This window comes from Sinocyclocheilus anshuiensis, unplaced genomic scaffold (genome assembly GCF_001515605.1).
Source record: "Sinocyclocheilus anshuiensis isolate Anshui unplaced genomic scaffold, SAMN03320099.WGS_v1.1 scaffold690, whole genome shotgun sequence".
Taxonomy (NCBI): Eukaryota; Metazoa; Chordata; class Actinopteri; order Cypriniformes; family Cyprinidae; genus Sinocyclocheilus; species Sinocyclocheilus anshuiensis.
In genome coordinates, this window is record NW_015547715.1 from 337372 (window position 1) to 358919 (window position 21548).

The following is a 21548-nucleotide window of genomic DNA, read 5'->3' on the forward strand; positions in this document are numbered from 1 at the left end:
GGTGCGAATGCAACCCTTTAAATAGTACTGGGAAATAGTTCGCGCAAAATCGATCCGATCACAGCGATCACAGCGTCCTCCATCCTCCTGTTGTTCTTTGTTTCTGTTGTTGACAGACCAATGCACAAATGACGTCGCTGTCGACCGGCTTACGTCACTTCTTAGTACACACTGTTGGTGCGAATGCAACCCTTTAAATGGTACTGGGAAATAGTTCGCGCAAAATCGTCCCAGTACTTTAGTACTGCACATTTAGTTCTGGAACTAAAGCGGTGCGAAAGGCCCTAAAGTGATTGGGTTTAAAGGTCCCCTGAAATGCTTAGAAACACGCAGCGTTACTCTGTGTTGACGTCATTTTAACTGAAACAGGAAGACAGGGTGGGACATATCAAGCAGCCCCGCCCCTTTTTAAAATAGCCAATAGCGTTCGTTTATATCACAGTTTGGGCTAGAGCCGTTGAGCTCCGTAAAGGCGCTTTCAGTTAATGTTTACAATAACTAGGGCGCTTCAGATTCTAGAGAGCATTTGATTGGACAGAAAGTTTGATGAGAAGCTGAAGTACGATGTGAGGTCAAATAAATCGTTGAGCCGTTTTGGCGGAAGTGACAAGCTGGGACTTTAACTGAGTTGCTTCCACACAACATGATACTGAACTCTTCCTTTCATGCTGGCATGGCTTAGGAGCATTTCCTCTTTGACAAGCCTGTGTCTCCTTTGCTCACTGCATCTGGGATGGCCAGGGACTGGCCAGATGCTCGTGGGATATGGTAAGGCTAGAGGGAGAGAAAACAAGCCATGGCAGTACAACCCCAAACAGTCCCCACTCTTTAGTTCTAGACCCTTCTTCCTATCTTCCATGTTTTTTGTAGATTGCATTTGACTCAAGAAGTGTTCCAAGTGTCTGGTCTTCCTCTTATTCTGTGATCCTCCTCCAGTTCCACCTTGTCTTCCTTTCATCCTTCTGTAGGACCACTTCCTGTTTGACAAACCTGTTTCCCCCTTGTTGACTTGTGCCTTTATGGCCCGTGACTGGCCAGATGCAAGAGGCATCTGGTATGGCTTTAGAAAGTTCTTGGCATGATTTGGTCACCTTTTGTGTAACTAACAAGATATGTCACAATATAAATATTCTCACATTTGCCTGCAAGTAAAGAACTGCATTCAGATAAAACATATTCATATGTAGCTTTAATGTTAGATTGAATGCATGACATAGGATACTTCTGCAAGATACTCTTGATTCATAAAACAAAAAGGACTTGCTGGCATGACTGACGGTAGAGTACAGAGCTCCTTTTTGTCTCTTAAACATCCAATCATTTGCAAGGCATAACAATGAGAAGACATTCTTAAAAGGACTTGCTGGCATGACTGACAGTAGAGTACAGAACTCCTTTTTGTCTCTTAAACATCCAATCATTTGCAAGGCATAACAATGAGAAGACATTCTTAAAAGGACTTGCTGGCATGACTGACAGTAGAGTACAGAACTCCTTTTTGTCTCTTAAACATCCAATCATTTGCAAGGCATAACAATGAGAAAACATTCTTAATATGGATCAATGAGGAAGACCACACCCGTGTCATCTCCATGGAGAAAGGTGGCAACATGAAAAGGGTGTTTGAGAGGTTCTGCAGAGGACTCAAACAGGTAAAACCACACCTCCTTCATACTTTTAATCATTAACCAACTTATCTGGAGTTGTCCTATAAGGTTAATGTCTTCCATCTTTTGGACAGGTAGAACACTTGATTCAGGAGAGAGGCTGGGAGTTTATGTGGAATGAACATCTTGGCTACATCCTAACCTGCCCATCCAACCTGGGCACCGGCCTCAGGGCTGGAGTACACGTCCGCTTGCCAAAGCTCAGCAAGGTAACAATAATTACCTTTATCTTATAGTGACAGCTTTTGGATATAAGGTATATCCAGTGTTGAAACCTGTCTAATGCAAACAATTGCCTGTAGGACCCTCGCCTTGGAAAGATCCTGGAAAACTTGCGGCTGCAGAAGCGTGGCACTGGAGGTGTGGACACAGCTGCAGTGGGCGATATCTTCGACATCTCAAACCTTGACCGCCTGGGCAAATCCGAGGTAGGTCATTCAAAACCAGTGGGTTAACTACATGGAGTTTTACATGCATAAGATTCTCAAACTCTGGTGTGACTGCTTTTCTTTACCAGGTGGAACTGGTGCAGCTAGTCGTCGATGGTGTCAACTACCTTATCGAGTGTGAAAAGAGGCTGGAAAAGGGCCAGGATATCAAGATCCCCGCCCCCATCCAACAGTCTAGGAAGTGAGCAGTGCTCTTTTATTGAAAGATGGACCCAGCAAAAGAAACATGGACACTCCTTCCACTAATCCCAAAACCAAAGGTCTTATATGTATAGAAAGCTCAATAAAATGAACCCTAAAACTACAAATGCTTTCTTATTTCTTTGCAACCACTAACATAATGCGCACGCAGTGAGCAACTGATAGAACGCTGCCATTACAATCAACAAAAAATATTTGCTTGGTAGCAGTGTAAAGAGCTTCTTTTGTTATAACAGAAATGTTCTAGTTTTGTAACGTTGCTTGCTTGCAGTGTAGACATCTTATGTTGCTGCCAGAAGCTTTTTACTCTAAAGTATTTAGCAGCAGGATGTTACTAACAAAGTCACACACAGTTGCTCTGCTATCATAGACAGTGAGTTTATCATATCAACATTTAGCTAAGGTTCTAGGAAACCAGTGAATGGACACATGGCCCAAGCACTACACTGTCACACCCATACCTGTCAACCCTCCCGTTTTTCCCGGGATTCTTCCGTATTTTACCATTCTATCCCGCTATCATCCCGTTTAAATATTTTCCCGTATTTCTCCCGTATTTTTAATCTTTCTATTAAAAAACTATTTTATGTTTAAATGTATTTTATATGTTTGCTACATTCGCTTCCGTTAAAACTCCCTTAATTTGTATGGGCCAAACCTCATTATATGAATAATCACGACATCAAATTCCAAGGTTGTCCAGTTGCCAGATCTTGTATGAAACGCATCTTTCTCACACGATCGACGCATACAAATTTAAACCCATTTGTAGGGGGAAACGGCTATATTCCTGGCGAAAAGCGCCACCTGTTACACTGGCAGAGAATGAATTAGCATTTTTCAATAAGCCCTTCTGCTCTTTGTTTAGACCAAAGCCAAAAATGACCCTTATTTTTACGCAGAAAACACACAGTTGTAAATGTGAACTGGTGGATCGACAAGAAGATAATGAATTATAAAACTCTAAAGATATAGCCTACACTAAGATATATTTGTTACTAAATGAATATAATTGTTTGATAATAATTGTTTAAATTAATATAAAAATAAAATAATATAATATAAAAAATGTTACTTTTGACTCCACCCCATCCCCCCCTCCCGTATTTTGGTACCCAAATGTTGACAGGTATGGTCAAACCAAGACTCTTTTTTTTCTCTCTCAGATGTCTTGACGAGTCTGAGGTCTGTCTCAATGTCACCTACTCAATATATTTGATCATCTGAGCAGTTGATTGAGTAAAAAAATCTTTATACACTATGTAAGCACAGTGTTTGTCCGAACATAGTCTTTCAGTTATAAAGTGCAGAAAGGCCCAACCTTCTTAACACAATTGTTTAAACTGTAATTAATTTAACGACAGACACTGGCCTCCCATCGTTAGACAGACTAATCCAGTGGGGCTAATTTCTCCATTTAGACCTGCTTAGTGCTGTATCTAATGCTAATCTTGGTTCTAGCAGGTTAGGGGTGGGGGTAAATACGTGTGCGCTTCGACAAAATGGGTTCACTGTGTTGGCTGTAGAAGTCACTAAAAAAAATTAGGGGTATTTTAGAGGGTCTACATGCAACTAAACTTAAATGTAGCCAATGACTATGATGATAAAACAATTTACCATCTGATAACATCACTGTACCTTGGAACCACCACTATTTGTATAGACAGAGGAACGCTGAACTATATATAAAAACACTTGTCAATATGAGAAAATCAGTAAATTCTAGGTTAAATGGTCTAATCATCTTATTATACACTTTTGTCCTGAAAAAATAATTTAAGAAATACTTTAACTTTTACAAACTTACCAAGTGTGTGTAAAGCTGTAGGTATGACTACCATTACCGAGAATTTAGTTTGATTTCTATTTGGATTAAATTGGTGGCTAATAGCAAATTATCACAATATCAGCTGGCAATAACCGTACAAGTACTTGTGTATTTTGGCGGCAACTATGGTAGTTTGTTGTAATCAAGTAAACTCATTGCACGGTGCAGTTCTGTAGTCTATAAATAAAATATATTATAACAGAATTGCACAAATCGAGCCATTTACCTTGAATGTCCTTAATCCAGTATTGTAATCAGATCTTCTTCAGTGATTTGGCGATTCATGCGGTCCACGTTTTCCTGGATCAGAAGCATCAAACGCACCCTAATGGCCATGATGATGAAGTGCTTCATCGTTAGATACACAATATGTTTTGGATTTTGCATAACTATAGGACTGCACAGGTTTATTATTATTATTTTTTTTTTATATTAATTGCATAACCCCCTATTGTGATAAAAAAATACATCCTTTAACCTTGACAAAACAGTACTATTGCTTTAACTTGGTGCAGTGATCTCACATGCAGTTAAAAGGGGAGGTTATTAGAAGAATTCGGTAACACTTTAGATTAGGGAACACTATTTACTATTAACCAGTTGCTTATTAGAATGCATATTACTAGAATACTGGCTGTTTATTAGTACTTATAAAGCACATATCAATGCATGATTATATTCTAGATCCCTTAACCCAACCCAATACCTAAACATTACTACTACCACTTCCAATTTACTATCAATAAGCAGGAAATTAGGAGTTTACTGAGGGAAAACTCTTAGTTAATAGCGAATATGTATTCCTTAATCTAAAGTGTTACCAAGAATTTTTAAAAGAGTCTTAAATGTTTGTGTGTCCCAGAAAGTTCTTGAGATACATGATGTTCAATCAGACACAAAGTCAAATCAAGTTTTGCTTTCCTTTTTATGACATCATAAACGTTATATTGGTGACAGTGACTAGTTTGTGTTACAAACTGAGATTGAAGAACATGAAACCTTATTCCACAGAAAACAGTGCAACCTAAGCAAAAAATGTAAAAAATAAAATAGAGATGAGAGAGAAATATAAAAGAAAAATTTGCCACACACCTTTGACGCATTATGTGTTTCCATTAAACAAACTATTGGATTTGATTTCTTCAATGTCATAAGTGAAACGACTTAACATTATACTCTGGTTCACCGTAGTAGTCTGCTATGAAAACAGTCAAGATTCATCACACAGCAGAATACATGACCTGAACACATCTCTGTGCAATTTAAGAACAAATTAAAAGGAACAACCTTTTCGCCCCCGTCCTTCCCCACCCCCAAATCTCACCACTTTTATCAAGTTCTCATTCGCACGCTCCCCTCATCACAATTTCAAATCACTTCGACACCCAGAGGCTGAGAAGTCACGGGTCTTTCTGCCGAAGGTGAAATGCGGCTGGGATGCTCCACGGGGGACCGAGAGTGAGGGCGGACTGGCGGGGACTCAGATTGGGGGAAACGGTTTTGGAGGAGTGGGCAAAAGAGAAACAAGGGAAATGCGCCCATGCGATATTAGTCAACTGGCCGCTTCTCGCCATTTTTCTTTGTGAACTCTTCAGCATTCTTAAAGAATTTTTTACGGTCTTTTGAATATTCCTCCGCTAGGTCGGCCCTCAGCGGGTGTTCTGGTTGGGGGTCGTTGACGAGGGCGATGAGAGACTGGATTACTGGTTAAAGAGGGGGAAAACATATTTAATGGCAATATTTTACAAGTGTGAGGGAGATAAAAGGGCTTCGAGATGTGCCGTACCTTGGTCAGTTTTGGTTGCAGGTTTCCAGTTCTCAGCACTTATGACCGGCAGACACACCTGACCCTTCTCATCAATGTTCGGGTGGTAGATCTTGGTTTTAAATGTGATCTTCGGAGGCTTAAAGGGGTATTCTGCAGGGAATGTGATCTCAATCCGGAACGCACCTTTGTCGTATGGAGGGTTGTCCTGAAAGAGAAAACGGGGTACATGCAAAATGGCTCAATCGAGAGAAGACGGTGATATTTTTATGCATGCAATTAATGCAGAAAACACATTCACATTAAATAAAATACATGAAACGCCTTCAAACTTACAGGAACAATGAGTCCTTGCCAGGTCAGAATGTTGGACTCATCCACCTGAATGTTGCGGAAATTTTTCATTCCAGACTTACGGATTTCATCGAGTTCCTGTTAACACATAGTATACGATGGTACAAAGAAGCCTGATACTTCTCTAATTGTTGAGAGATTTGAGAAACCACAAAGTGAGAACAAAATACTTTCGGTTTCACTGTGATCATGTGAACAACTCTCATCTGTAATTAAAAATCTATAGTTATATTTACATCGTAAAAACTCGTTTTCATTTAAATATGTTAAAATGGCACAAATTGATGCAAAATACTGAGAATTGTTATTTTTATTTCTTGAGCACTTAACAGGCTGCAAAGCACAGGAGTTTGAAATATGACTATAATCATTCAAAACTAAAACAATTCATATATTTATCAAAATATCGTTAATATTTCATCTTAAACAGATTTTAATCAATTACGAACGATTTAAAGGAAGAAACCAGACATACTTCCTGTTTCTCTTTCTCATTGTATCATAAAGACCGCGCAGAAAACGTCATCTGTTATCTGAAACTAGTTATTATTCAATGTATTTTAATTCGATCACTATTTTGGATTGGATCTTACTTGATAAACTTACAGATCAGGTAGTTTCTGTCTTATATACTAAACATCACCTGTCAACGACGACACTCTTTAACAGACGTGCATGAGTGCTCTCATCCAGAGCACTGATTATCTTATAAGATCATCTTATCTTATCTTATGAGCTTTATCTGACTCTTAATTTCCATTATAAGTGTAAATTCGAACTACGGCTAAGATCGTTAGCTTCTTCCTCCTCATTCTCGTCACATTTCACACCAGAGTGCTCTAAAGTTTCAGCTTTCCGACCAACAGTGATTCAAGTCCACAATACTCCTATTTACGGAGGTAAATCGAGTAAAATCTGTGTTTAGCATGCATAAAAGAAGATTTTCCGGAATATTTACCTTATGCAGTCGCCTACTCGCCGCCATCTTGGATTTGCTTTTGCCCACAATGCAAAGCGCGTTGAATTCACTTCAGTCAGTTCAAATAAATTAATAAAATTAATAAAAGTATTAAAAGTGTGACAAATGCAGTGTTATTTTATTATAATTTGAAATGCTATAATAGTTTTTAATCCATATGTTGAATTCGTTTTTATTTTTATATTTTCTGTTTTCACGTTCATTTTAGTTAAAGGTTTTAGTAATTTTGTTGTGTTTTGTGTTTATATTATTATTATTTATTTTTTTTGTCTATATAGTTTTTATTCATTTTAATCTCAGTTTTAGTTATTTTGCTACAAGTTAATCTGAATGAAATGTTGCCTTGGCAACTAGCTGAAATAAAAAAAAAGTTTTAATTTAATTTAATTAAAAATGTATATTATTTAAGATAACGAAAATGTTTATGGTTTTAGTTTAAGTTAACTATAATAACCATGTAGGCTACACATGTATTGTTTTTTTTGTTTTTTTAATAAATAAGTAAATAAATATATTATTAAATATTTATAGAAATGTTTATTTAGTCATTAGCAATATCTGCTGCTACTTCCTCAATTGTGGTTACAATGTAATTAATTTTATAAGCATGCTAATGTTGTCTTATCTGACATACACTATGAATAGTGTATGTACAATAATGTACTAAGTACAGTATGAATAATATACACAATTAAAAAAAAACTATGTTAACAGAATGGACAACTGAAAAAATACACTTTTAAGATGACAACAATTCTAAATTTTATACAGTAAGTATTACATCTATATATATGTTATATATATGGAGATAACTATTCTTTACGTACAAAAATCTGCTTCAATATAAGAAAGTAAAACAAACCGAGTCCACTAGGGTGTGTAAGAGCACTTGAATAGTGCTGCACATTCTGACCCAAACACACTCTACATGTGACAGAGCAATAATCACTGGGCCACACATGTCTGCTTATTGTAGTAGCCTATATGTAATGAAAAAAATTAATATGTCCAAAACTGAAAGAAGAAAAATAGAAAGTAAAAGCAATTTTTGTCCTGCCACTAAAAAATACATCTTACATATTTCCTTTTCTATACTTTCTATTGTTCATAATGTTTAACATATTTTCACTTCTACTCCAGAGAACATGTTAACGAGTGTCAACAGAAACTTCTTTACAAACCTGCTGTTCTAGTTGGTCTCTCGCAACACCAGGGGCTTGAAAACCAGAAGTATTCAGCATACAAAACAGCAAAACTGTCTGGCCTAAAGTTATAATATTAAGAGAAAGTTTGACTTAAACATTAAAAAACAAATATTGAAGCAAAATCAAATGCTTGTAAAAATATTTGTACAAGTATCATTTGTATCAAATAAGTGTTCTTATTTAATTTCTAAACAAATTTATTGTAGCTAAGATGCACCTAATAAACCACAATATAACATATCAAGATGTTAGCCTCACGATGAGGTGATGTGCACAACCGAACATAGCTCTTTAATTTAGAAATTTTCAATTTTGTGAAAATAGACAATTATCTAAAAAACAAACAAACTTATTTCTGTCACAGTCTTCAGCGGGTGTGCCCATGATGGCCACCAGATGACAGTGTGTTCTGTGAGCACATGGCTTGTGTTGTGTTTGTTTGGTGCCATGTGCTCTCTCCTGTCTATTGTCTTGCCCCGCCCATCTGGTTACCTCATTATTGTTTAAGTTGCTCCACCTGTGTCTCCCTGGCTAGCCTCCTCATTTGGTGTCCTATTTATTCTCCTGGTGTCTGTAATCCTGTGCTGATCTATTGTTTTTCATTGTGTGTGTTATGTCTGCATGTAGTGCAGTTCCTAGCTTGCCTGTCTGTCTGTTTTTCCCCCCTCGAGTTGTTTTTGTTTCATTTTATTATTAAAGGAAAGAACCATTCATCCTGCACTTGAGTCCTCGCTTCATCTCTCCACTCGCACCGTGACAATTTCTGTAGGTTTGAAATCAGTCTTCAATTTATTTTCAATTTTATTTGAAATCGGACTTCAATTTGTATAAATCTATATGGCTAAATAAGTGCTTAAAAAGACCATTCATATTCAGAAAGTGTTATTGATCTAACTGCACTGACACTATCAGATGAGAACGCAAACACTTGAACTTATTTGAGCTGTATAATGACACTATTGTCTTCTACACAGCTGTAATTGATTAATTTGTATCATTAACAGTTATTTCCTGTTTATTACTGTTTTGTTTTTTGTTGTTTTTATTAATGCCAAGGTACACTCTTAAAAAATAAAGGTGCTTCAAAAGGTTCTTCAAGCGATGCCATAGAAGAACCATTTTTGGTTCCACAAAGAGCAATTCAGTCATAGGTTCTTTAAAGAACCATTTATTTCTTACGTTTTTATAATCTGAAGAACCTTCTTTTGCCACAAAGAAGGTTTTGTGAAACAGCAAGGTTCTTCAGATGTTAAAGGTTCTTTATGGAACCATTTAGACAAAAAGGTTCTTCTATGGCATCGTGAAGCACCTTTATTTTTAAGAGTGTGCCAAATATAAAAATACAGAGAATATCAACATTACATACAAAGAGGTGACATTACATGCAAAGCACCATTTATAGACGTATGTAACCATAAATAATACAAAACGAAAGATCAAAATCAATTAAAAATTAAATTAACCGAATTGAAAATTCAATCCAAAATAGCTGTGTGTGCATGAGGACAATCCCAAAAGATATGCATATCAGTTTCATTAGGGTCACCACAAAAAAAACAGCTTGTATCTATGTCTGATTTAAACCTTTTCAAAAACACTTTAGCTGGTCCTGTTTATTATGGTGAAACTGCTTTGAAAGCATCTGTAGGCTATTGTATAAAGCACTAGCCTATATAAATAAATGTGACTTGACTAAATGCACTGTAAAACAAAAATTGTTGTTGTAAATACACATTTAATTAGTATGTTTTAAAATAACATTTTTTTTACGTTTTCCTACTCCTAAATTCAATGTGTTACTTGTGTTTTGTCATTGTTTGTGAAATGTAGCCTACTACCCTGATAGCACATGTAGGCCTACATCACGGAGACGTCTATTTGACATCTGTATTGTTTAGAGAGTTTGCTCATCTGCAATACATCTATAGGACGTTTCCTATCCGACGTCTTTAAAATGTCTTTAAGATGTTTATGATTTAGAATGTATGTAAAACTGACATCTTAAAGACGTCTATCAGATGTTTGTACACAGCAGATGAAGCGATCTTTAACAGACATCTTGCAGATTTTGAAGTGTGCTATCTGGGTAGCAATTTCTGAGTGAAAATTGTTTCTACAGCAATTTATATTTCAGTGAATGTATTTTACGCTGTAAGTGGTTTTAACCACCTTTTTACCTCAAAATTAAAAGTGCACTCATAAAAGTACAAATATTCCTTTTATAGTTTAATATAAAAGCATGCATAGTTACTATACTAGAATTAGAAATGATAGCAACCCCTACACAAGCTGAAGATGCACAGAGGCACAGTCTCTCTCTCTCACACACACACAGAGCAACATTTGGATTGCAAATGTGGCAGCAGTAGTGGCAGGTCATGGCAGTTACACCATCTCAGCAGCAGCCCTGGGCTGTTTAGGCAAATGAGAGCGTGTGGCTGGCAGAGGCAGGGCATTTACCCTCTCTCCCCTCTCTTTACTGCCTCTTATTCAGATTTGGGTCAGGGGTGAGGATTTCTCACGTCACACAAGCTTGCAGGCAAGATGGCGCTCGGAAAGCTGTGAGATGTGAAAACAGAAGGACTGTTTGAAGAGCTCCTGTCGATGCATTAAGGTACAGATACTTTATTCTTACGCACGCGTTTGGGGTTTTATTGTGAGGGAAACGCACGTGCGATTTAACGGGGGTTTGTGAGGGGTTTCTTCTCTTGTTTTTATTTTAAAGAAACACTAATTCCTCCAACAGACTGCTCCTATCGCGTGCCCACTGGGCTTTTAATGCAGGGGTAGATATGTGTGTTTTATCAAAAGCATTGTACTTGTTTCAGCGTGGCTTATGCATTAATCAGATGCAGTGTTTAAGAAACGAAAGACCTGTACACTGCATCTTTATTTTAGATGCAGTATACAGTAAACACTATTTTAGTAAAAATTATTAGTCGCCACCTTGATGGCAAAACCCGATCAGTGGCCCTTTATGTGGCCAGCATTCCTGTCTCACCCCTCCCTCGGTGTGTTTTACCTTTTAACACGTATAATGCTCATATTGAATATTTGTGCATTGTTTTGCATCGTTAATACATACATTAAAAGATCGTGTTTAGCATTTATAATGCTCGAATATAATATGCATGCATTGTTTTGCACTGTTAATCAATGCATTAAGATGTCACAATGAAGACTTCAGGTCATCCGTGTTTGTTCCATTAAATACACGAAAGCAAGCCGCAAGTTATGAGTGAAAAGCTGATTTATCTGTCGAGTCTTGCCTGCTGTGTTTGTGTGCGTACATTCGGATCATCATCAAGACATGGAGTTTGTTTCTTTTGCAGCAATGAGACATATGAGCCATACAAACATAAAGATGAGTAACCTTTTCCCAACATTGTGGTTTTATGCTACAGTTTATATGGGAAAGTATATTTTAGGTGTTGTGACAGCTCACCTTTGCTTCTGCCACTGTAGTTTGGCATGCAGTTAGATATTGCAATGAAGATTTTAGATTGTTATTGTTTGTTTCTCATAATGCATGTACATAGATCCCTCTTTATGAGGAAAAGGTGCTTTTAGGTGCTTTGTTGTTGCATTATGAAGTGCATTTGAGGTTCTAAAGTGCGTTTGTGGTTGTAGTCATCATCGATCTTATTGATAGCCTATTTAAATGATGCAGAAATGTTATATTCAATTATTTTACTTCTATATCTTGAGGAGATCTTGAAGGACCCTTTTAATCTCATCCATTTTAATGGGCTGGGGGAGGGGGCTTGTTTTACAGTGGTTGGTGGGTTTAGATCAGTCAGTTACACCATTAAAGTAACTCCCTTTCTGGGTGACAGTTTGCTTGAATGAGACGTCGAAGAACTTTTAACCAAAGATATGGCCATTTTGTATAAAGAAAGCCTGTTATGAGTCTTGTGCATGCTGTCGTGATGAATGTTTTGAAGGTAAGCAAACCTGCAGATGCATGCTTTGCTTTCCTTTGCCGCTGATGTTTAGCTCCATGCATGGTCCAGTGAGGCTTATCTTCGAACTGTAGAGTTTGCTTCCAAATGCTTCTTGACGAGCTTGGGCTGGCCTTGTCATAATTGTTTTGTTGTCCTCTTCAAAGGTCAGAGAAAATGAGAATAAAAGATGTGTTTAACAGATGTAGTGGCATTCATGTTAAGATCTAATCAATACTCTTATGAAAGGCAGCTCTGGGTTTCTGCTTTGAATAATGCAGATGATCAGATCTGTTGAATGGATGGGGCGGGAACGGGGCTTGAAGACAGTTTATTTAGAGCCATTATCATTGAGAAGATCGTTATGAATTGTGTTGTTGGTTTGTGTTTTGATTGAAATCTTATTTCACACCCAGCAGCTGAGTATTGTTTCGCTTTTAGAGGAGCACAATCTTTTCCTCCTATTCTTCATGAAATTTACGATGTTTTTGACAGCTTTATCTGTTCATCTAGTCATGCCACCTCTGTACTAGTCTAGTCTGGTTGGGTAATAATGATGGTTTGACTTGTTATTTTTCAAATTCCCCTCATGTTTTTTAACAGGAAAATGGCTATAAATCTTGTTTGAAATTATTTAACTTGGGTCTATTTCTGTTCTTCACCAGAATATAGGTTAACCTGTATTTATTTGTTTAGTTGAACCCTTTTAGGCCAGTTTAGATGTAGGCTACATGCGTACATGTCCTAATGCATGCATTGTGTGGATGTTGCTTTAAGGCATCACCCCATGTCTGAAATCTTGTCTAACATGCTTGGCATGTTTATTGACTAGATCCTTTTAACCTGGAACCTTTTAACCACTTCTTGGGCAAAACAGACATTACAGGATTGTGTAGGGATATTGACGAATACGATGTGATTTATCTGTTGAGGGTTATTCCAGGGTTGCCCAATCTGGTTGAGTGGCTGTTTTTGTGCCAGATTCCTTATTTCTTGATTTCCAGCAGAGAAATTTTTACATTTTAAGCATTTTGTGTGATCATCTTTGGTTTCAGCGATTTTGTTTTTAAGTACAAGTGTGACATACATAAAAGTGCATTTGAAACAGGTGTGTGAGAATGTGGTTGTTTGATGTCTTCGGACAATTTTAGGTGGTAGTGAGTCTAGTTTCTCAGGTATTTTGCAACATCTAGCCCAGCCCACATATGACATGCGCATGAACCCAGATGCATTTTCGGTTTATCCGCAAAATACTGCAACGCGTGCCTGGACAAATGCAAGAAATGACCTGCTGGTGTCAAACAGTGTGACTTCATTTGAAATGATCAGTAGTGTAATCAGACCTATAGTGCAAGTTGACTTTTTGTCAGAATTGATTTAATGCATGATTCTGGTCTTATTGTGCATGATTCATTGCTTCATGTTATTCCAAATAAAAATCTTAGTCAGTGTACACTGTACACTTTTTTTGTTGAACATTAATTTTCTGATGTGTCAGATTACAAACTTAATGGTTGAATACAGATAGAAGCTAGCCTGGTTTGTACAGTTGTTTTGTCATCATCGTTAAGAAGATTTTATGCCTGTTTTTGGCTGGAAATAAAATCCCATCCTTCATTTAGCACAAATAGGGCATAACATTGAATGAAAAGCACACGGGCAGTGGACAAAGGTCTTGAGTTCTTCAGATAAGTGATACTGTGTTATCTCTTAGTTGAGGTCGTTTGTCAGATTATTTCGATCAGGTTTGCTTGGCTTCCAGGTTGGCTCGGATCTCTTGAAGCTGGTGGTTACAGTAAGCACTTAGATCTGAATTTCTCTAGGCACAATCTTTGGAAGTGTCTTTTATCAAGTTAACCAACGTGATGTTATTAAAACCCAACTTGCATCAGTGTTTTTGGAGATTTTAGTCACCTTGAATCTTCACTGAAACATTCAGGCACTTAAAAAATTTATAATGTTTATGGTTGTGTTTTTGTTCTTGATTTGCTGTAGGGTAGATATAATACGTTGATACGTCTCATGAATAATGTTTTGTTTCACCAATGCCCTCTTTCATAAGAGCAAAAGTGCTCTCTGTGTTTTTATGGCATTAAGACAATAAAATCAGGGCCCTAGGGGTCCGTGCCACCGGATAAGCTGGTTTATGAGGTAAAGCGCAGTCGTTGCCAGACTTGTTTACCCGTGTTTTTACTGGCCGCTTTTGCACTTTGACTTTTTCTGACGACAATCTCTCTGATTAGAGATTCATCTCTGGGACGGGACTGATGGTTTTTGAGGAGAGGTCAGAATGTCCGCAAAGCAGTTGAAAGACCGGCAGCATCTTATCAAGTCTTGTGTGCAACTTCTAGATAAACGTGTTTCTCAAACGTCTTTTGTTGTTTTGCGCCATGGGTTTTGGGTGCTATCAAAGTTTGCCCAAGCAGTTGTGCTTTCTGGTTATCTATGTAGTTCTTTGACTACTCCTGTGCTTGAGGCCTATAAATACCCTGAGAGATGGTATCACGTGATAGGGTTTAGTTTTAGGGCTGGGCATACTGGTTTTTATGAGACAAGTAAACGGAGAGTGTCATTTTGAAGATTTCAGGGTTCAGACTTGTACAGATTGTAAACATTAATGTTATTAAAATAATCAGCCTTTTTTTCTTTATAATGAAGTATGAAATGGCTAAATATTAAACTATTTCTTGTTTATTTTTATGCATCAGGTATTCTTTAATTTGTTTGTAGCATTGCATTTTTTTGCCCTTTGTAATGTGCCACATTGGTGGGATCTGCATATCTAGTGAAATTGATTCTATATTTATTTTATCACACCTTCCTGAGTCATCATTAGTCTGCTTTTGAACTGAAAATTATGCTGACTCGTTGGTTTCCTGCCCCCATTATTGGTTTTGGCTCGTTTGCACATTGCCATCATGAATTAGCTATAAATAGTTAATCTGAGTTAGACTGACTTCACTGGAACAACTGATAAATATTCAGCATGGTACATAAACAGATCTGTAGGCACTTTTTAATTCAATTTTTTAGGCTTATTTTATTAGGCTTGGTATTATTATGGATTTTGTTGACTCTAATATGCAAGGGTAAGCTTGTACAATAATCCAGTACAAAAAAAAAAGTTTTCAATTGGGTGTTCCACAGGGACGGGTACTCCACCCTTGCTCATTTGTTTTGTTAATTGTTCATAAACAAGGCATTGAATAATCACAACACTGGGAATGTGAAAATGTGTTTGGGCATTGTGCAAAGCTAATTCCCTGTTTTTCCCATTGACGCCAGTCTCGGCTGGTATGAGTGGCAGAAACCTTGTTTGCCGCATTACAAAGATTCTGCTGCAAGCTGGGGCCTGTTCATCCTGTGGACAGGGTGCTGGTTTACCTGTTTCCCACCACACCCTTGGTGATGTCCCAGCTCAGGTTTCAAGCTGTCTGTCACACAAGCCAGTCGGTGACGTCCACTAGCCTTTTTCACCCAACCCCCATATGACAACAAAGGGACTGACCCTGGAGGCTGGCATTAATGACTGCTGGCAGGAACATTAAGCCTTAGTGGACGCCCTCAGAAGAAAATAAATTGTGTTACTGTTCAAGCCTTTTATCCCTTCTCTGCTTTTAGCTGAAAGTTGAGAATTTGTACACACTTGAAGAAAAAGATGCCAGCTAATGCATACTATCAGAAGGTCTTTTTCCCACAAGCATGTTCTGACAGTTGCTGTAGTCTTGATTTGTGCTTGAAAGTTTAAATGAAGAGAATAGAATTTCTTATGAGTTTATTTTAGACCTTGTGAGCCTTGTTCTTGTTAAATATATTATCTGATGATGTGGATTGGCTTAAGAGTTTTGTGGTTTTCAGTTCATGCCTGTTAGCTTCGAGCTCATCTATGTGTTAGTGTTCCAAAATATTGACAGTTCTCTTTTAGCAGCTTTGAACATTTGATGTTTACAGTCATTCTGTTAGTAAAATTAATCAAAAATATTTGTGACTGATGTAGCATTTCACAGGTTTTTGTCCAATCAGATGCACTCTAGAACAGGAATGCCCTCCCCCTGTGATTGTGAATGGCTGTGACATAAATATTGGCTGTTTAAAAATAAGGGATGAGTGTTTCAATATGCCACACCCAATTTTAAAAACAAAACCAGAATACTAGCAAAGTGTCAGTAAAAATAAAAAAGGTCACTTGGTGTGAATTTTCTTGTGAGAGTTTGCTGTAGGACATAAAACTATATGGATCCCATGACAATGGCTAACAGAGTTTTTTCTCTTTTAGGTTTCATAGGTGAAGAAAAAGAAGTTGGAAATGGAATTGCCAAATCATGCCAAACAATTGCTGCTGCAGCTAAACCAACAAAGAGCCAAAGGTTATCTGTGTGATGTGATCATAGTAGTAGAGAATGCCCTTTTTCGGGCCCACAAGAACATCCTGGCAGCCAGCAGTATCTATTTCAAATCCCTTATCCTTCATGACAACTTGATTAACCTCGACACGGACATGGTCAACCCGTCGGTTTTCCGGCAGATTCTAGACTTCATTTACACCGGCAAGCTTTTGTCGTCCGATCAGTTCAGTGACCACAATTTCAATGCCCTTCTAACGGCAGCAAGCTACCTCCAGCTTCACGACCTGGCTGCTCTCTGCAGGAAGAAGCTAAAGCGTAACGGGAGATCCCTCCTTAATAAACCAACCACCCCTACCAATGGAAGAGCATCTAGGAACCAAAGGCTGTCCTCTACATCTGTAACTCCAAACCAAATGTCAGGGTTAAAAGACAGTGAGAAGACAAAGATGCACAAAGAGCTACTCAAAGACGACTTGTCTGAGGATGAGATGTTTGTGAGAAACGCCCACTGTGCAACCTCAGTGAATTCGCTCAGTCCCTCAACGAGTAAGAATGGAAGCAACGGCAGTTGTGGCATGCAGGAACTTGGCCTAGACCTTTCCAAGAAAAGCCCCTCAGGGAGCACAGCCACTGAAGAAGTAAGTCCCAGCAGCATCCCACAAGAATCACCTCAATCTGCCTCAGAATCCACAGCCAACAGTGCCTCATTTGATGAGAACACCAACACGCAGAACCTCACCCATGGAGAGCCCATGGAGCTGGGTGGAGGAGAATGTGAAGAGAGCCAACCGCCTCCAGACATCGACCAGCATAAAAGTTCCCGGCAGGTTGCCCGGCAGAGGCGGCAACCCAAGAGCGAAGGCAACAAAGGTGAAGATGCAGAACGAGGAACTTTACCCAACGGAGTTGCGAAAAGATTGAATGTGGCTGGGGAGAGGCTCCCTGGTGGAGGAAATGGCAACTCCGAAGTATCCTTCCAGTGTAAAGATGATGAGGAAGGTTTAGAGAATGGACGGGAGCAAAGTGAAGAGAGTGGACAGAGCGAGAGTGAAGGTGGGCGGAATAGCGCCAATTACGTCTACCGTCAGGAAGGCTTTGAGCCTGCCCTTGGTGACAACCTTTATGTTTGCATCCCCTGTGGTAAAGGCTTCCCAAGCTCAGAGGAGCTGAATGCCCATGTGGAGACCCACACAGAGGAAGAGTTGTACATCAAAGAGGAGGATGATGATTCATATCCAAAGGAAGATGAAGTAGAAGCGGAAGACTTGTCTTCGCAAATAACCCATGTCCACAGCACTGAGTCGCGTCGCTTCAGCTGCTCGGTCTGCAACAAGAGCTACAAAGATCCGGCCACTCTTCGACAACACGAGAAGACCCACTGGCTCACCCGTCCCTTCCCCTGCAACATCTGCGGCAAAATGTTCACTCAACGCGGCACCATGACGCGCCACATGCGCAGCCACCTGGGGCTGAAGCCATTCGCCTGCGAGGAGTGCGGCATGCGCTTTACTCGCCAATACCGGCTCACAGAGCACATGCGGGTTCACTCAGGTGAGAAGCCGTACGAATGTCAGCTATGTGGAGGCAAATTTACCCAGCAGCGTAACCTCATTAGCCACCTACGAATGCATACCTCCCCGTCATAAGCCAAAGACACCTTGAACAGGAGACCCTCAGCAAAAAGAGTCAATGCACACTTCTTCCTTTTGAAGTAGACTGCAAGGAGCCAATAACCCAAAGCAGGATTTTCTTCTGCTATAAATTGCAGGAGGACCCTTTCAAACAACGAGCCCCAACAATGGAAAGAATAAACCAGTCGGTATGAGTTTATGGGCTTATGATTTTTTTATTTTTTTCCTTTTTAAATTTTGCTGTGAATGTAAAACTGGGGTACTAATGCTGTTGTATGATTCCCTGGGATATTGTGACCACTCTCAACCACTGCAATCCATGCATTGCTTTTACGATATGTCTTGAGTCCATGTGGTCTGCCTGGTTCGTTTTTTGGTATCCCAGAAATATTCCTTCTTTCCATTCTTGGTCCTTGATGAAGTACCACTCTTGAGAGTTCTGGTGGTATATTTTATGTAAAACTCTCAGCAAGGTTTGGGCTTGTACTTACCAAGTTATTCTATACACAAAGGTTCTAATTCTTTGAAGTGTCTCCTAAGATAGTGTTGTTAGACGTGCAAGATGGCTTGTCTGTCATCATTTAGGTCGCGTTTCATAAAAGCTTTGTGCATCCAACCAAACATTTCCCAGTATACCTACTCTGCACATCACATCCATTGGCTTTATTCTAGGTGTAGCTGGAAAACAGGGTCTTTGATAAGTTTTGTACTGTGGGTGATGATTCGGTTATCAGATTTTGCATGGATATAACCTAATGTGCCCTGCTCCAACATCTGGATGCAAGCCAATGGCAAAGTGGTGACGAGAGGCCATGGGTGTTTACTCGCATAGTATATAGGGGTTTACTCTCAAAGAAAAGCCAAACTTAAAGGTACTTTTTAGATTTCTTTAGATAACTTATTGATATGCTTCTGTGAATGTTTTAACTGGAAGTTCTTTCCTTTATTTCTTTTGGGATAAGCGGGTTGGTTTGGGTGATGGGTTGGGTAGGGTTCATTTTAGTGATATTTAACTTCAGAAATTCTGTCAGTACTTTTATTTTTCACTTTTTTGATTTAAGTTTTTCCCTTCACTGAACAAGGCGAGTCTGTACGGTCTTGTCTCATTGCTACCTCTTAATTAAGAACAATACCTTAATTGGAACTATGGAGGTCTCTGAATATAGATGTATAAAGTTTGCTGAGGCTTTCAAAGTAGTAGTAACCTGCCCATCAACAAAGGTTTTAAGTTTTAAAAGCATTAATGTAGAGAATAGCTTCTTTGGGCGCATGTATTTAAGGTATTGAGAGTTTTATGTCAGAGAAATCCAAAGAGAAATTTAATATAGGGGAGAATGGCTTACCAACAAACGTTTCCTGTAGAATATCCCTACCAAAGTGTTTAGATTGCATTGCAGGAGGTAAGGATGTACTTTTGTCTTTTTAGTTCTTGACGAAGAGCAATGTAGTGGGATGTTAGTTTGTACTTGACATTTTACTAAAAACCAATGAACTTCTTCTCGTGGTTGGTGGGCCACTGGCTTTCCATTTTTTTTAAATTTACAGTCGTTTCTCAAGAGTGTCTTTTGGTTTCTTTCTTTGTCTACAGAGAGACTTTGAAGTTTTTCCGAAGGACTAATTTATTTTAGTTCAGACCAAGAGAAAACCGCATAGCGAGTGTTGTAGTTTCTTGTGTTACATGTCGACCATACTTGGAAAGCTTACTGAATGAGGAGGAATTGATGCACTGGATTGCTTATTAGCCATCAGCCCCAAATAAAACCTTGTTCTAAAACCATGCTAAGTTACATGGCGTCAAGTAAAAATCATTATTTATTCATTCGAGGTATTATGTAAAGTATGCATGTTGAAAAGAATTTAAGGTTATTCAAAATGCTGATAATTGTGTCGGGTGAATGTTACATGATCAGTGTTGGGTAAACGCTAATTTATAGTTCAGTGCTGAATTCTTCGCTGCCATCTTCATTTCATAACTCGGTTGCAGATGAATTATTTAGCCAATCCCAGTGTATCACATTCCAGCAGTAATTCTTAGCCTTCTTAATGTAAAAAAAAAGTCTTAATGGCATTCCTTTTTTGGGATATATATTTCTGGTTCTTTCTCCTGAGTCTTGTGTTTGTGCTTGCTAATGATGAACTTTGGGGTTCAGCTATAGTCATGTTAATGTTTACAGACGTCTTTTTCCTGGAATCCTTTTGGTCTTGAATTTGCCTGCTCAAACTTCGTTTTTAAGTTTAAAGTTGTCTCCATTAGTTATTCAGAATCAATACACTGGAGACATGTAAACCGTTTATAAACTCATTCCATTTACATTCAGTATTCATGTGATTTCAGCATAGCACCAAAGCTAACCCAAATAGCCAGTTATATTTAACAATGCAAGTCACCAAAATGTCTTATTTTCTAAGTTGTGCATATCTTTCTATGTTAGATTTTGTTTTGTTACAGTATAAGTGCGCTCTGGCGTTGATACACACCTCAACTCAGGGAGACTTGTTCAATATTTTTTGTTGTCAAATGTACTGAACAGGATTCCAGGAAAAAGTTCCCATTGATATCTTGCTAATTTACGAGCACTTAATTTGAATACCATCAATGAATGATGTCTTGGGTGCTACGAGGCTCTGTTGTTGATTCCATCGTTTGAGACTATAGCTGAGAGAACTGGGAGAGCAGAAAAAGGATGACAAAAATTTTCAAACTGTGACAATAATGTTTCTACTTCAAAGCTTCAGGGATAGTTCTGCATATTTTGAAATGCAGAGCTTTCGACTACATTTGTAAGACTGTGTCAATACTGTGTCAATTTCTGTATTTTATTGATGAAAAGCAAAACACTAGTTTCCTACAAAATAGATTTTACGAGTGTGTTCCCATTTCAAAACGCCTTCAAAAAAAAAAAAAGAAAAGAAAAAAAAAAACATCAAAAAACATAGCCAGAGATGTACATGGAAGAGTTTTACTTTTAAGTTCCAGAGTGTTTTTGAGCAAAAAAAAAGAGAAAAAACAAGCATTCTAGGAAGCGCAAAATGTATAAACGAATAAGATGAAAGCTCATACCCAAATTTTCTGACTATTTTCTAAACCAAAGCACATTTTGAATGATTGATTGATTGATTGATTGACAGCTTGTCTGACATTAAATATACTTGTGTATAATATCTCATTGTTTACATAAACT

At 38.3% G+C, this 21548-nt stretch overlaps 3 protein-coding genes across 4 annotated transcripts in view; 2 read left to right on the top strand and 1 right to left on the bottom strand.

Annotated features, from left to right (window-relative positions):
• Window positions 1-2425, top strand: part of LOC107704148 (creatine kinase S-type, mitochondrial-like) — a 6723-nt gene extending 4298 nt beyond the window's left edge. Inside the window, exons 6-10 of one of the 2 annotated variants that reach the window (XM_016507011.1) lie at window positions 683-768; window positions 1529-1652; window positions 1742-1876; window positions 1970-2095; window positions 2185-2425. In XM_016507011.1, coding sequence (XP_016362497.1) covers window positions 683-768; window positions 1529-1652; window positions 1742-1876; window positions 1970-2095; window positions 2185-2301 — 588 coding nt within the window. In that variant the 3' untranslated portion in view covers window positions 2302-2425. Of the gene's footprint in view, window positions 1-682; window positions 769-968; window positions 1055-1528; window positions 1653-1741; window positions 1877-1969; window positions 2096-2184 lie in introns of both variants that reach the window. The other variant, XM_016507010.1, reaches the window with a different exon arrangement.
• Window positions 2426-5057: 2632 nt separating this feature from the next.
• Window positions 5058-7286, bottom strand: LOC107704121 (ubiquitin-conjugating enzyme E2 L3-like). The gene is made up of 4 exons (XM_016506976.1): window positions 7223-7286; window positions 6247-6342; window positions 5932-6118; window positions 5058-5848 (listed from the first exon to the last, which is right to left on the bottom strand). The coding sequence occupies exons 1-4, from the start codon at window positions 7247-7249 to the stop codon at window positions 5694-5696; spliced, it is 465 nt and encodes a 154-aa protein (XP_016362462.1). The 5' UTR covers window positions 7250-7286; the 3' UTR covers window positions 5058-5693.
• A 3641-nt stretch (window positions 7287-10927) lies between these two features.
• LOC107704150 (hypermethylated in cancer 2 protein-like) lies at window positions 10928-21298 on the top strand. The gene is made up of 2 exons (XM_016507012.1): window positions 10928-11062; window positions 16666-21298. The coding sequence occupies exon 2, from the start codon at window positions 16696-16698 to the stop codon at window positions 18379-18381; it is 1686 nt and encodes a 561-aa protein (XP_016362498.1). The 5' UTR covers window positions 10928-11062; window positions 16666-16695; the 3' UTR covers window positions 18382-21298.
• The last annotated feature ends 250 nt before the right edge of the window (window positions 21299-21548 follow it).